Genomic DNA, 16873 nt, shown 5'->3' on the forward strand with positions numbered 1-16873 from the left:
GAAATATTCACATAAAGTGCCGGTCCCATTAACCAAGGTCATGGGAGGACAGCCTAGTTTCAAATACACCTCAAACTCACATATAGTTAGGGAAATAATTCTAGCTCCCACTTCTCTCATTTTTGGACAGCTGGTGGGTGGTATCTGACTTACACTGTGTACAGTAATTATGCCTAAAATATTGTTCATGTTTTTTAATGCTGTAGGGAAGAAAGAGTCGTGGCAGACTGAGTGGGCAGTGGAAGCAGATATTTTCCATCCGTATGCAGAATTTAGGCACATACTTCAAATGTTTAAATTTTCTTTCTGCAAAGAAAACCTTTCTACATATGCATGCAGAGGTTATCCAGTGAACAACTACCTACCAAAATCAGGTGACAAATACGTGAAATTTAGAACTGATTTATATTCAGTGCCTAGATATAACAGATTGGAGCTGTACCTTGGCAAATTGCTATAAACCAGTACAGACTCATTAAAGCCAATAAAGAAAGACTGACAAAATAAACAGACATATCTCTGTGGGCACAAGACATCATTCTGCTGGTTCTTTTATTGTAGATTTATCGAAGGAAAAAAAATGTAAAAAAAAAGAAGCTAACTATCAAGTAGGTATTTAGTTCAGTGGCTGATAAAAGCAGCTGCTGACAATGAATAAGCTAGAGCCTGAATTTCATCAACCTAAGTAACCAAAGTATGCAAAATTCATGGGTGTCCAGTGGTTACACTCCAGCTAAAGCTTGTCAGTTGCTGGATACCATTGTTGAATAATTCATCATCTTGTAATGCATGGAAGGAAATGCAATGGCAAGAAAGACCCTGCACTATAATCAGAACAGATGCAGTACTCTTGATAGCATGGCAACACTGACACTGCAGTATGCCAAATATGTGAATATTTGAACACACCAACAATGCATATAGGCAAAAAAATCTTAAGTAAAACAAAGTTAAAAAAATCAAGCCTTTCTTAGTGAAAACATCGGAGCAGAAGGGACAGTAAAGATTTTCAGGATGGTGACACTGGATTGCTTTATTGGAATTACTTAATCTGCCAATTCTGACAGAATAAATCCTGATATCCATGAATACTGAGAATATCAATAAAACAGAAATAATAATAACAGTTCTCATTTTTATGCTTTTTCTCCTGCAGAAAATGGTGTTTCTGTTTAATAGGTGGAATTAATCCTGGTAAAATAATATGATAATTTATTACAGCTCAATATCTTACTGTTTGCAACTACAGTGGCAATTTGAGTGATACAGAATTGAGTGAGATGTATCATACAGAGACAATTTTCAAGAAATTCATGTTGTTATTGTGTCTTGGAGTTTTTTGGATTATAAAACAGTTGAAAGGGATATGGGGAAAAATTCCCACAAAACAAAGTCTCAGAAAAAGAACTATAGGCTTGTCCTACATATGGCAAAATCTGAAATGATAAACATTTTATCATGTCTCTTGCAATGAAAAAAAAGTCACTACAATTTTTTTATATAATTACAAGAAAATCAATACATGTCAGATAATTTTCTAGAAACAGTGTTTTGATACCTTCATCTTCTTTGATCCTTTAAACAGACTTTAGACTTGACCTCTTTGTTTGTACGAAATTACTGCCTATGAAATGAGAGCAGCTTTCTCATAAAACATGCTCAGAATAAGGAAAGGATAATTTGCAGCTATTTTAAAAATTATCTGCAAATCCTATTGCTACCCATTCCCTCAGTCTTACACATAATCCGACTTAAAGCTATTTTTGAACAATGTGTATCATTAGTCAGTTTTGGAGGTGAAGAGAACTGGTTCATAGTTCCATTGGTCACTGACACTTTACAAACTTCCTGAGCTTATCTGTATTCTAGTTAGAGCATTAGGAGTGGGATCCATGCAGAAAGAATATTTTAATATTATTTTAAAATAGTTTTCAAGATGCAGTGTGAAGTGTAGGGACAGATGGATTAGCAGCAAGACACCATCTGATGACAGTTAAAGTGAAAGCTGTTTATCCAGTGACTGCAGAGGTAAAGGTTTTATCATTGTTTTCACTTAGCCAAGACTTACTGGATATGATTACATTTCTCGATACTGAAAAAAAGTCAAACATATCCATGATCATTCAAAGTGCAGTTATGCAATTGGTGCCTGTAGGTGTAATTATACCATGCTAGTTTCCTTCACTTATTTTTCAAAGTTACAGCAGTCAAAAGTGTATAAAGGCCTAATTTAAAACTGACTTAGGGAAATAATTTTCCTTGCATGTCTTAACATTGCCACCATTTGTCAGTGGATCAAACACAAAGATTTAGATGTTATTTAAAAAATTAAAAAAAAAAGAAGAAGAATAACAAGACAGCAAAAAAGACCAATATTGGAACCAAGGTACTTTATGCAGAATCAGAACATACTCTTTTTGTGTAGGGAAATTTCAGTTACCATTCAGTGATCCTATTCCAGAGCAAACCCACAGTCATTAATCATCTACTGAAATAACTGCACCATCAAAGAATTAATTTCCTGAAGCAAAATGGGATAACATTTAATCACACCCTCTCATCTGCAGTGGGTGTTGGGACTGGTGCTCTCAAATCACATTGTGCAGCTGCATGCTATGGCCATATGCTTATGGTTGAGTCAGTGAGTAAAACATCAAAAGAAGATATTGCAGATGCCAGCATTTTATTCTCTACATTTTAAATTTTGGGGTGTACCCTCAGTAGGTCAGTTTCTACAATGTAAAATTGAACTGATTTCCCACTGCCAGGATTAACTATCAAGGACCACGTATGTTTGTCACAAGCAATGTTTCTACCTCCCTTTATGCCTTTGGTATTACTGTAGTAATATAATTCACAAGTGTAGTAGCAGGATAAGTCTCATTAAAGACCGATTTGGAATAATACGTCACCTCCTTCCATTGTGCACATACTGATTTTCTCAGTTAACTTGAATTTAAGCTTTAGGCCCATTTTTAAAGCCATTTAAGAACAGCATCCACAAAATCTACAGCATGTCCAAGATTTTCCTTGTCCAAAGATGCTATTTACAAGTTCTCCTGAATAGCCACAAGTTACATTCTTAGGACAGTCTGTAAAGTGGCAGATGTTTTAGTAAAACACAGATCTCTGAGACTACATGTGTTAGCTGTGGAAGATATCACACAATTACAGTCATGGCAATTATAGTCACTACTCCTGTTTTTTTTCTACTTGCACCTCACCACGTTGAGAGCACAATAAAACTGCTGACAATTCTCCAGCATACTCTTCCATGAGAGAAATTTAAATCATTTAAATCCTCTAGCTCACAAAGACCTATGCTGCTAAATTTAAATGAACTTTTATCAAATTAATTATTTTTCTCAATCAACTAAAGCTTGTTTTTAAAGTTCACTATCATCATCTTTGTTACAGCTACATAAAACAAGAAAAAGAAAAGATGAAAACCACAAGAAATCTAGAAATCAATTCATGTTTCATTCTCTAAGAACTACTTTATAACATAAGAATTTAATTTACCTCTGGTCTTACTGGATCTTCAATGCCAACAACACAGATGCAAGTCAGATCAGATAAAATGTCATTTTCATTGTCCCAGTCAGGTTCTGGGCTGCTGCTGAAGTCTCGGAAAGCAACACAGATAGTTCTCAATCCATCACAGGCCATTGGTTCAATCACTTTCTTCACCATTTCATCCCGGTCACGTGGTCTGAAGATACGAGGCTCACCAGCTGCATTAAGGATCCTGGAACACCTATTTTATTTCAGTAAAAAATGAAAGTGTGATTGTATATTATACAACTGCTGAAAAGTATTTCCATGTATTAGCTCTTTTCCTTCAACATCTTCTTTTTTGTGCAAATTTCTAGATTAAACCAAAAGATTCACTACTGAAATATTGTCAGGAAGAATTTGTCTGTAACTTCTTATGGAGACTCTCAGACCCTTTCATCCATTACTTCCCAAAACCACATGTAATTAGTGAGCTAAGAACTTGCAAAGAAATTTAAACATCCTTATTTTCCAAATGTGTTTATGAACTGAAAGAAACTATTCATAAATGACTGAATATAGATGAAAAATGCATTAAAAGATCCAAATTTTATGTTAGCCAATGATAAGAAAAAGATGTCAAACAATTTTGCAAGTGGGAGGTGGGGATTGAGGAGAACAGTAACAGCTTTGTACTGAATCGTGTCATTTTTCTACTGTGATTAGCATATTCCAAATACCAGAATTGCCAGGAATGTCTTATTAGCATCAGAAAGTTCTGCATCATTAAGATTTTGGAAAAACACAACAAGAAATCCATTGAACTTACTTCTTCAGAACAATTTCAGAAGCTCCTTTGCTGTACATTCGGAAGCTACCATCTGGCATTTTAATGACAGTGCTCATTGACTTTCTCACAGAGTTGAATGTGTAAACTTTATAAAGTTTCTCCTCAGGGATGAGGCTCCGAACAGGCTCATAATCCTGCTTCAAATCCAGGACAAAGCCCAAGAGACCGCATTCTGTCTTATTGCCCACCTGCCGAGGCAGGCCGCCCTCCTTTTCTGGTGGCTGAAGGAAGAAAAAATTAGATATTAGTTCCTATAACTTTGCTGTACACAATGTTTCTGCCCAATTAAAACAAAAAAAACAAAATTAAAACGAAGTTACAATGGACAATTTAAAATCTGAATTTTAAATATGCAGTCACGTCCCTTCCCATTTTTAAAAACTACCCAAATACATTCAATCTCACATGTCTTCTAAGTCAGCCATGGACAGCTGAAGAGTTTCTGATAGCATATCATTAAGAATGTAATTACTTACTTTAGGACCAACGTAATTGATTTTTATTTACTGCAAACAGAATATTTGCTGTTCTCATTTGAAGAGAATTGTTTTTGTTGGTTTTAATGGTGAATTAAAGAAAGACAGCCTTTTGTTCTAGCAGCCAGTTCTTAATAAAAAAGTAAATCTACATCTAATCATAATAGTAAATCTCCATGAAAATGGCATTTTCAAGAACCTGCTGAACAATAATTCTACTTCTAGAAGCACCTGTTTCTAGAATACATTAGTCAGCTGCTTCAGACAGCAAATGCTTCATATGTTAAAAAAAAAAAAAGAAAAAGTATGTTAATCATTCTGTAACTCCTCATGTTTCTCAGTACTTACAAGCATGAGGAGGGCTGCACTGTCCTATTAAACAAACATATTTCACATAGAACTTTCATAGGGGGGGTAAATATCTCCAAATAAAAAGTTCCTGTGTTACAAAGGTTCCAGATAGACTTAAGGGACTCATGTGAGCTCTAGACTGCTGATAACTTAAATTTTCCTCTACTCAATAGAATTAGAAAAGTGTTTACTTAAGCTATGAGACCCAAAAGAAGAAAAAGTTCTTTCAAAATTTTAATTTGCAAAGTATCACACCATTTAAAGCATTTGCATTTGATAAGCCTAAGCCATCAGTTCCTGTGTGACTTAAACATTTCCCTCACGTTTTGCAGAATCAGAGATGAGTGACTGTATTCAGAATGACATCCCTGTTCTCAGCGTAGACTTTTAAATCCAGTCTACTTGTGAAATATCTGTGGGATGAAGAATAACTCAGGGAATGATAAACTCAAATTGCAAATTGCAAATTTGCAAATTGCAAATTGGATTTAAATTCTTTAAATTCTTGCAACAAGTTCTGTCACAAAGAGCAGAAAGGACAACTTTAGGGAATTATTAGTAAATATCCCAGAGAAACACTTTTGCAGCTAGTTTGAAAATGAATGACTGATAGATAATAACAGACCAATATGGGGGGACAAAAAAACTTGACCAGATTTACCTAAGAACTACATTTCTATCGCCAGACAAGGTGCATATACCTGGTGACAAATTAATATAATTTCCTTAACAGAGAGAGATGTTTCTAAGGTGAACAGTGCAGAATAAAAAAAATCAGTTCCAGAAAAATTTATCCTTTCAGAAACAAATTGTAACACTGCTAGATTTGATATGAACCATGACCTCACATGGGTCAGATTTGTATTACTATGACATTTTAGCATTACGCCCCATAGTCAAAGTAAAACACACCTAAAAATATGCTAATATGGTACATTAGTTTTATTACATACTGTAAAACCATGCCCTCCTACAATCCCGTAACAGTGTGATGCAACTTCCCTTTGGATTCTCAAATTCACTTAAGAATTCCTGCCTTAAGACCCAGTGACATACAGTTACATGCATTTCAAAGGATTGTTGAATTCAGCAGACAGAAAAATTTCAGGTAGGAATCAACAAATTACTCTTCAAAATGCTGGTTCACTTGAATAAATAAGGTTAATTTTCACAACATTGCAGGCACACAGTTCTCAAAACATGCTAAGAACTTCAGGTTATTCAAAACAGTGGATTTAATCAACTTCACTGCATGAGTAGCAGTGTTAGGGAGGGCTGATTTCTCTGCATACATTTTATCAAACTCATTCCATTTTAGCTTTAAATCCCTATTAATGTTGATTTTCTCTGCCACTAAAGACAGTGAATCTCAACACTGACATAAACGTGGACATAGCAAGCAAGGAAATCCACACTGGAAACCATTTAAATACATACAGATTTCTTTCCAACACAAACACAGAATCCTAGAAAATAGTTTGTTTATACATACGATTTCATCATAAGTAGCTGTGAATGGATACTGAGAAAATAAAAGTCTACCTACATTTCACAGTATGCAAACTACAGTCCTTGCAAAATTTGGTTTTGTTTGTTCATAGAGTAGATCACACTTCCCTCAACTCACAGTGGTCTAAAAATAGACTACTTTTAGTGATCATCTTCTGAATGCTAATACGTAAGCATAGGGAAAAAATACCAGTGAAAAGAAAATGAACAGACATTTCAGAAAGGTTTCAAAATCTGCTAACAAGTGGCCACCTCCCTCTAGAGCAGCTGCTGTCTCTGTACTCTTTGTACATTACATTAAAATAAAACATATGGTGATGAGAGCTGGCAAGTAGCACTTCCTTCCCTGTACTGTTTCAGCTGAAAATCTATATGCCAAAACTAGTTTCCTTGAAGACCATTCTTGACAATCCTTCGCAGAAGCTGCTAGCTGTTAAAATTTTGTACTGTGGTGAATCTAAATGTACTGTTTGCTGAAACCTGCAGGTTATGGCACCTGGAACGCAATTTAAAAGACTGCACAAAGTAGTTACTTTTGAATAATTAACTAGGAATCACTTCATTAACTCAGAGAATGAAAATGCTTTCACACCGTATGAGAAAAAGCCTCTGAAATGTGATTTGCAGAATAAAAACTTTTAAATGCATTGGTTTTCCTGAGCTCAGTTCTACTGGGAAGACATTGATCCGATGCTCAATAAATAGTTCCCACTAACCACTGTATAATTTCAAATGCTTCTCCCAAGTCTTTACATTATTTACGCAAGAATAGTATTTCAATTTTAAGTACGTACTTTCATGTAAAACAAACTGCAGGCAGATGTTAAAAGGTTGTTACAACAATCAAATCAAAACAGGTCTCCAGGTCAAAGTATGCCAAAACCAACAGTTAGCATTGATTTACTACTGAATTTGGATTTAAAAAGAAATTCAGAATTATTTCAATAGAAAAACACCAGTTAAAATGGGTAAATGGAAAAAAGAAAGATAAAATGGAGAGCATATCTTATAAAATTTTTCCATCTTTTAAAAATATATTAAGAAATAAAAAGGCTTTGTTTTTTACTATAACACTTAGTAAACTTCATTTTCTCATTTGCCATTTCTGATGTAAGAAGAGAGAAACTGGCAAGTAGATCCACCTCGTCTTTCAAAATCAAAGTATTAGGGTTTCATATATTATATGAAGCCTTCACTTGTTTCAGACTATGTTTTTCTGTTCTAGAATAACGATTATCAGAAATTTATCAGAAACTTCTATGAAAATAATAAACTAACTTTGCTAGATTATGTCTTTATTGCATTGAATAGACATGTAATGTCCATTCACAACAGACAGAGGAAAATACATTTTTCAAATTAAATTGTGAAAAAATGCCATTCTGTACTTGAACCAAAGAATCACAGAATAGCTGAGGTTTCAAGGGAATTACTTGTCCAACCTCCCTTCACCAGCAGGGCCACCCAGAGCTACTTGTTCATCGCCACGTCCAGATGCCTTTAAATCTCCAGTGAGGGAGAATCCACAACCCCCTTCAGTAACCTGTTTCAGTGGCTCGGCCACCCTCACCATTAAAAAGATTTTCTGTTGTTCAGAGAAAACATTCTGAGTTCCAGTTTGTGTCCCTTGTCTCTTGTCCTGGACTAGGCAACACTGACAAGAGCCTGGCTCCATCTTCATTGCATCCTCCCTTCAGAGATGGACAGACATTGAGTAAGATTCACGTGAGTCTCCAGGCTCAGCTGAGAGGTCCCAGCTCTCTGTCTCCTCATAGGAGAGAAGCTCCTGTCCCTTCAGCATCTTTGGGACCCTTCACTAGACTCTTCAGTGGCAAAAACGTCTCTTGTACTGTGAAGCCCAACACTGGACAGAGCTCTCCAGTTGTTTCAGTGCTGAGCAGAGGGGAAAAAATCACCTCCTTCAGGCTGCTGGCAACACTTTCCCTAGAGTAGCTCAGGATACCATTAGTTTTCTATGCTGCAAGACTTCACACCTTCTGGGCAGACTACGTCTTCCATGTTAATTATCCACATGACTAGGACAATCTTATTTAACCAAGTGCAGACATTTTATTCTTGAAAAACCCTTATATATAGAAAAACATACAGCATCCTGAAGATAAAATTCACTACACATCGCTGTTTTCAGCTCTATACTATCAAAAAGCTATGAGTTTATGTAGAACAAAATAAAAAATACACTGAAAATAAAACATAGCTCTTTGTATCCTGTACAGATTCTGATCCTCAGTCCTCTTGAGGACAATTCTAGAATTAAGACAATTAAGTGATGAGGAAGATCACAGTCTGTCCTCAGACTGTTTGGAATTTTAAGTGGCTTTTCACATAAACAAACATTAAGTTGTCTCTTTGTCACACAGAGCACTGAAAATAACACGTTATATTATAGAGAATGCTTTCTGATAATATATTTGCCATTCGTAATCACCACTATAAGGTACAATCCTGTTGAAATTCATTTAAAATAAAAAATCAGTTTGAATTGAGGTCAGCATAAAGGGATTGAGAGAGAACTTCTAACTTCTTTGAGCTGCTTGCATAACTGTTTTGGCATCAGGAGCAACAGACTGAGTTAACCTTATGTACGTTCTGATCTCACTCACTGGCTTTAAAGCCCAACATTCAAAACTTAAAAGCTTTTATTTTTTTGAATGGTTTAAATTAGAGTAACATAAGTGTTCCCATTCATCTGTGGTGCCTGTTCATCAGAAAATGAAATTTCTCCTTTATACCTTCAACAGGATTTTAAATGTTCGTATGTTAAACCAACACAGATCTCTTCCTTTAATTTTCATATTCAAGCAGAGCATTTCAATTGTATCCAATTTCATCCACCACCCCTAAGATCCTGATTTTGATCGGCTTGCTCCAAAATACATCATCTTTTGTGGTTCCATTACATAGTCGTCATTTCAAGGTTTCTAATGGTACATACATTTTGGACTCAGTTTAGGCAGCAAAAAATGTATGTGCACCTCTTAATCCATACTGTGTATGTTCTGGAAGCAAAGACTGACATTCCAGACAAACTAAACCAAAAACACTTGAAATATGTTTCAGCAGTTCTCAAGGGAGATCAAATCTGAAGACGAAAACTAGAAATGTAAACAATATTGTTTAATAGCAGTTGTAAGTTGTTACTTAATACTGGTGGGCAGCAGAGCTGCCTTTTCACTGAACCACTTAGTGTATGTCTCCTTAATTACTAACTGCTAAATGCAGCCAGCAGTATCATATCACTTAGCTCTCTCTGTTCTACAGTGAAGTTGTGTACTGATATTGCATATCAAGGCTAAATCAGGACTCTAAACCTGCTGCCTGTTCAATTATTAAAGCCATGAGATTACCTCCATATCTCTCATAGCTATTGACCAGGACAAACTGCTGAGCTCAGCTGCAATGAGTAGGAGAGAAGCAGTTTAAAAGACTCCCCTATGTGACTCATCAGACGTGAGCTGGACCCTTCAGCTGACAAGAAGCAGGCTCCTCAGATGAGTGACAGCAGTGCCATTTGGCAGTGCCCCCCAGCACAGGACCCTTTCTTCTTATTTAATCGCCATTTAACTAAAAGATCTGTTCAGACTTTCTAGCAAATTAATTGTAGGATTTTTTGACTCAGTACTGTATGGGGAGTAAGAAAGAATATATCTGTACAATAGCTTCCTGCATCAGATTAGCGTTGGAAATATTTAACATTTCTTCCTATTCTCTGAGGACAGACCTTGAAATGCTAAACTATTTATTTAATTAATGCAACACTGTGGTTTTGTTTAATTCTCATTTCTAGCACTTGAGATGGATACAGATTATGCAAACAAAACACGATATAAAATCTGCATATTTTAACATCTCTTGTTGCCTCAAATAAGGGCAATGCAGTCATTGTATTAAAAAGAGGCCAGCAGTAATTACGTAATGCAGCAAGCAGCATGACATTTCCTATCAGCACAGCAAAGTTAGGAGAGCAGCAGTGATGTGGCTCAGTGAATACGGATTCATGCTTGTTTCAGTTCACGTAACAGGAATGAGCAAAAAATGATACTATCCATAAATTCCCCCAAGAGTGGTTATGAAAGACGAAATCATGCATGAAGAACAAACTGAAAGGCTGGTGTGACAGCCTCTGTACTCCCTCTCTGGTTGACTGTTACCCATTTTAACATACAGAGAGAGCTAATAGTTTGCCCTTAACTTTAATAACAAATAATTGAAGTATCCCTATAGTTTGAAAGACAAATTTACTTCTAATTCATTTGAATACAAAAGCATAAAGACAAAAAATACTATAGCAAGCCTGAAAGTTGTTTCTTCACACGAGTTGAAGGTTGATATATCAATCCTTTTTTCACAGAAATACAAAATATTTGAGACAGAAAGGTATTAGAGTCTGTTTTCAGGGATCATCCAGTCCAGTGCCATTTCCAAAACTGGCTCAACAACAGCAGGTTGCTCAGCACTGTGTCCAGTCAGGATTTGAATGTCTCTAAAAACTCTTCTGGCTTCCTATTCTAAGGTCTGATCCTGACTGTGAAGTATGTTTTTTATGTTTAAATGAAATTTTCTATTTCTGTGTTCTCTCATTACCTATTTTTAATTCTTTCACTGGGCACCAATGAGAAGAACCTGGATGCATCTTCTGTACAGCTTCCCATCGCAGACACATGTGTACACCACATTACAGGGTAAAAAAATGAACTCTTAATAACCATGAATAACATTACTGAATAATAATACACTTATGATTAGGACATTCTAGCCTCAGTGTGGACAGATTAAAATGAATCTTAAGACCCTTTTTTCTCCATATTTGCCTCAGAACAGTCTTACTATATTATGTCATCAGATCTTATTTGTCTGTATGTAAAGACTTCCTACTGTTATTGATCAAAATCATTCATATTTTCTATAATAATCTAATTAAAATTTAACTCTCAAATTCTGAAGATAATGCATTCAATTTCCAAATCTGAGACACTAGAACCTTCACTCTTGTTCTTTTGTGCGGTCGCATTCACAGGGAAGTGGCAATTGTTAGATGTATGCCAGCGCTATTCCTGCTTTGTTTAAGCACAAGAACTGTTGACAAGTAACCTATATAATCAAAATAATTAAAATAATTAAACACAACAATTGTTATTAGCTAACTTTAATTAACAACCAATTTACTTCAAATGTAGTCTAAGGTTTCAGTTAATGCTAGCTAGTAAGAAAGATGCAAGAGTGTGCTTCTTCCCTGTTAAGAACATCTTTGGAGCACACAGCTGAGTGAGGAATGTGCCATTTCTAAGCTAAAACTCAGCATAATTAAGAACAGATTAACAGATTTCATAACTGTCCAATAATTTGTCCCACAGTTTTGGAAAAGTTAGCTATACTTTCATGAATGACAAACAAGTTGAACATTTTTCTTCAAATGCAAAAGAGAAATTGCACTTAATTGAAGAACTGTAACTGGTACCTTCATAATGACAACAAAGCACCTGCTACCTTGTTTTAGGTCTGTTAAACTGAGGCTTTACAGTGTGCTGATATCAGACAGGTTTCATGAATCGCATGAACAGTTGCAGACACGGAAAACAGAAACAGGAGACAGTCCACATAATGGTGAGTTTATCAGACAGTGAGAATCCAATTTCAGGGAAGCTTCTGCAATTTAAAAATGTTATTAGCAAATTAGAAAAATTAATGGGGAATTGTGTTTTTGCCAGTATTAATAGCATTGATGCATGTGTCTTAAGGCAAGAATCTCATTTTTTAGCTTGGAGGAAGGAGAGAGACATTTTCTTCAGTTTATCAATGATCTCACTAGCAATCATCCATTTGGAAAACATCCTTTGACTGATGTTCATACAGGCTTTAGTAATCTATCGATAGTTCTTTCCCTAGAACTATAGTGCTTTCTCTACAGGGTTGCCTATGAAAACCTTAGTGCTCCTGAAATTGACATAATCAAAATGTTACTTTTCTTCCCTTTTAATTAAGTTATAAGGAATTAATGAAATTATTAATCTCACTTAGTAGTCCGAAATGCATCACACCATCTATTCCATGTTGTCTATATATATACTCTTTTTAATTGGCATAACCTTCTCCACGCCTTTTACTAATTCGAAATGAAAAGAAGGAAAACTTGTTATGTTCTAGACATTAAACCACTGTTCTAAGCTAATGCATTATCTGAAAAACCCTCATTAGAGAGCTATGATAAGGATCATACTGTATAAAATTTTCATATCGCATCAAACAATAGCAAATGCACGCCCTTTACATTTAAACATCAAAAGCTTTAATTTGAAATATAACTAGCACTGTTTACAGGTAGCTGGTTTGTGTCTGCGGTATCAAAACGTACAAAACTTGCCAATACTTTGAATTTTCTACTTCTGCCTTTTAAATATAGCTCAGATAGGAAAACTGAACTTTCAGCAAGACCAAACCACAGCAAAAATCAGTCCTGCTGCTCACTTTCTGGTTGCAGCATAAACAAATTGAATAGTTTAAGGAACTGAATGTACAAATTGTAAAGCAAATCTACCCACGTAAAAAATAAAGCTTTTTTTTTCACTTGAGCTACTGATTATAGCCTATCATAATTACAGAAGATGTCTATCAATAGTATTCATTTCCAGAGTAAGGAAGAGGATTCTTCAACCATCCATTTCTAAATAAATCCGAAAAGACTAGCAACAGCTATTTTGTTTATCAAACAAAATGTACTCATCCTCTTTAAATCCAGCACGTATCAGCTGAACTTATTTTTAAATTGGCTTTGGTAGTTAGGGTTGTTATTTTTTTTGTTAAGCAAATGCAGGAATTCAAGTGTATATAATACATTATAGTAATGCTTATCTAATATTTTCTCACAGGGACTTTTTTTGCATGATTGGTGGGGTAACGTTTGATATACATTATAAATTCCGTCCTCTGGCCAGTTCCTCTCCAGGATACCATGAATGATGCCTTTGCTGGGCAGAACAACAGACTGAGAGACTGCAGCCAATTTTCATCTGATTGTTCATTCAAAAGGAAATAGTAAAAGAATGATGGAGAGCTCGAACATCTTGTCCTTTCTTAAAAGAAAATTCTCTAAGGACAACTCGTCTCTCACCTTTTAGAAATATAACTAGCAAATCAGCACTGAACATTGTCAATCCTTCTTTGGAGTGAAGGGAAGTGTGAAGTAACTTAATTATCTGCTCACTTGAATAAAAAGTAGAAACCACAGAAAAATAACACTGATATGAGAAATATGCAGTGGAGCTTTTTAACACACTCAAGACTTTCATCCAGAATTGATGAACAGTGAGCTGTATCTACTGCCCAGCACTCATTCATGATTTCAGATAGATTTAAGTGTCACAGTGTCTTCCTAAAGAATAGGCAGAAGCCAGCCATACTCTGTTTGCCTTTACGCACGAGACAGGTAAGTAATAGTACTTCTGGAATTTAAAAAATTACCTTCTAAAAGTTTAATTTTCTGCGCCAAGTGTCTGCCAAAACAAATCTGTCATTTCTTTAGCGATGCTAAAGAACAGCATAGTTCTGAACACATTAAAATACTCATGGCATCTTTTCAAAACCTGTGGAGTTTCATCTGATGGTCTCTGACTGCATAAAGGACTTTATGTAACATTCTAGTAATAAAAAGACAACCTTCCACAAACTGCATAGTATATAATATATAATTATGTAACTTCTATGAAACATTATATGGTGATTCATCTTATATTGTTTTTAATAAGCCTTTTTTTTTTTTTGCATCACTGTTTGCTTATAAAACCTGTCATTTTTATAAAGCTGGTATTAAATTATCACGTGAAATTATTGCATTTCTGTTCCTGATGATAAGAGAAATCTATGTTAAAACAGATTAGAGAATGCGAAAGCAATCTATTTCACAGAATAGGTGCCTGAAGTAAGTGGTTTATGTCCACTCACAGAAAAACAAAAGCTCCCATCAAGAAAATCTGCTTTGTGATAACATCCCCTACAAAGTGCTAACACTGAATTAGAGCCAGTGTTAATAATGAGCTCCAAAGTGTGATGACTATCACAGCAGGGTACCACAGGCATGAACAGAAACACATGTTAGAATCATTCACTGTGCAACCCATTTTTAATGAAATAATAATCTTTTAAAAAGGATCCTAAAAATGATCAGACAACTACAAGTAGTATTTATATATCTAGATGAAAAGATTTTGTAATATCGTGCAGGAAAGGGGACTCTAAAGCTTGCTTTCATCTACAGGTATGTTTGGAAATAACTGGCATTTATCCTTACAAGTGAATCATCCTGCACCAGTGCAGGAACGGAGGAAAAGAAGAACATAAAGGTAACATAAATAACTTAAAAGAAAATCCTATGCAAGTGGATAGAAAAACTTGCATCATGACAAGTTAAAAAAAAAACTAAGTTATTCATTCTCATACAGTTAAGCAGGAAAACCAGAAAAGAAAAAGAAAAGCTATCATTCTAGTAACAAAAAGCTTTTAAGTGACTGTCACTCTTATTTATCTTGCAGTGATTAATTATTCTGATGGGAAAAATCTGAATCTGCAATTACCAAATTGCAAAGGCAAACAAGGCCAGTAGGAATACGGTTTTATATATCACTGGCATGAAGAAAAAAAATAAATCTAATTCAACTGTATTATCAACTTTCAGCTAGTATGTCAGGCTATACTGTACAATGTGGGACTGTTCATCCATCCTCATTACCCATATGCATGTGTGACTAAGGCACAGCAGTCAGCTTTTATAAAGAAGAAGATAAGGAACTAAGGAAGTTTTGTCTGCACTCACAGGCTGTCTATTGCCAGGTTCCTTTGCAACTATAGTTCACTGCATAAGAAGCACTTAGGAGCTTAGCAGCACTTAGCTCTATCTGAGTGTATTGCACACTCTCTGCATGCAGCGTTTCAGCCATACTGTGGGAACCTACCTTGCCTCTGCCAACCCAGCCAGAAATGAAAAAATCCATCCTTCCGTAGCACGTAGCAGTGTCAACAGCAGATTTACAGAATGGCCCTGCTCTGATCTCGGCTCCCTAATCCCGCTTTGCTTAGGTAAATCCACCCCACAGACAACTGTGAAGGAGCTTTCTGTGCAGCTGATGCCATTCCAACCCCCCACATACAACTCTCAGAAGAGGAGGCTTTATTAAAAAATGCTCTCAGCTTGCAGGACAACGCACGTACATCCTGACCACAGGAAGGGAGTGATGGGCATCACATGTCCTGTGCTGTACACCCCCCTGGCCTGTCCTAAACACGCTCATCTCAGTTATTAACTCAGTAGCTCATTTAGTAAGAAAAGTTGTATTTGTACCTCATATTATATAAAACTTCAACGGCAAGCCATGTGTGAAGATCATTACTTTCTGTTAATTACCATTCCTACAGCAGAAACAGTTAACTGCATGATCTGTTATCTCTAATAATTATTATTTACACAGCAAATGATATGCATGCTGTGCATTGTTTTCTCCTGTCTAGATTATTCTGGTAAAATGTTTATCAAAAAAAGACTTTCAAAGAAAATATCAAGGAATTTTTTTTTGTTTATGTACAGAAAGATACTTTGCCTGCAAAGTCTCATTGCCTCATCTATAACACATACCTACATTATGTATTTGTCTTACACTGCAAACAAAATATAGAAATTGAATTCACTGACAAAGGTAAAATATATGCCTCTGGAATTAAAACTCATAAAAATACACAGATCTGTAGAAATCAATTCAATCTGATTTTCATGAAATTACATGAATTTTTAGAAATAAATTTACAGTGCACTGCACGTTGGAAATGCAACTAAGATGGAAAGGGACAAATTGGGTAGTGCTGGAAAAACGTTTTCATCATCTAAGCAATTGGTTTGTTGTACAAAAAGACAACAAGATCAAGGCTGGAACTCTAGAAAAGTGAATGAATTTCATGCTTCACTTAGAGATAGGGAGCTTTAAATTGAGCAAGGAACCATCACTCACCAGGAAAATTCTAAGCTCCTGTAAGACTTCGTGTTTTCTTTCCTCGTTTACCCAGTACCACTGCCTGGCATTTGTACAATATTGTAAGAGACAGTTGCTGGCACTGCCATCTGAGAAGTAACTTTGTGTAAGTAATACTGTTTATTTTCCAAGTCATTAGTCAGATTGGCATTAACCTT

General features: G+C 35.6%; 1 protein-coding gene across 1 annotated transcript in view; it reads right to left on the reverse strand.

The window, feature by feature from the left end:
- ATP2B2 (ATPase plasma membrane Ca2+ transporting 2) overlaps positions 1-16873 on the reverse strand; it is a 111977-nt gene that overhangs the window by 43308 nt on the left and 51796 nt on the right. The window contains exons 11-12 of the mRNA XM_042880542.1: positions 4325-4566; positions 3523-3757 (exon numbers count right to left, since the gene is read on the reverse strand). Coding sequence (XP_042736476.1) covers positions 3523-3757; positions 4325-4566 — 477 coding nt within the window. The remainder of the gene's footprint in view (positions 1-3522; positions 3758-4324; positions 4567-16873) is intronic.

Source organism: Lagopus leucura, unplaced genomic scaffold (genome assembly GCF_019238085.1).
Source record: "Lagopus leucura isolate 7727_CA_CO unplaced genomic scaffold, USGS_WTPT01 Super-Scaffold_100026, whole genome shotgun sequence".
NCBI lineage: Eukaryota > Metazoa > Chordata > Aves > Galliformes > Phasianidae > Lagopus > Lagopus leucura.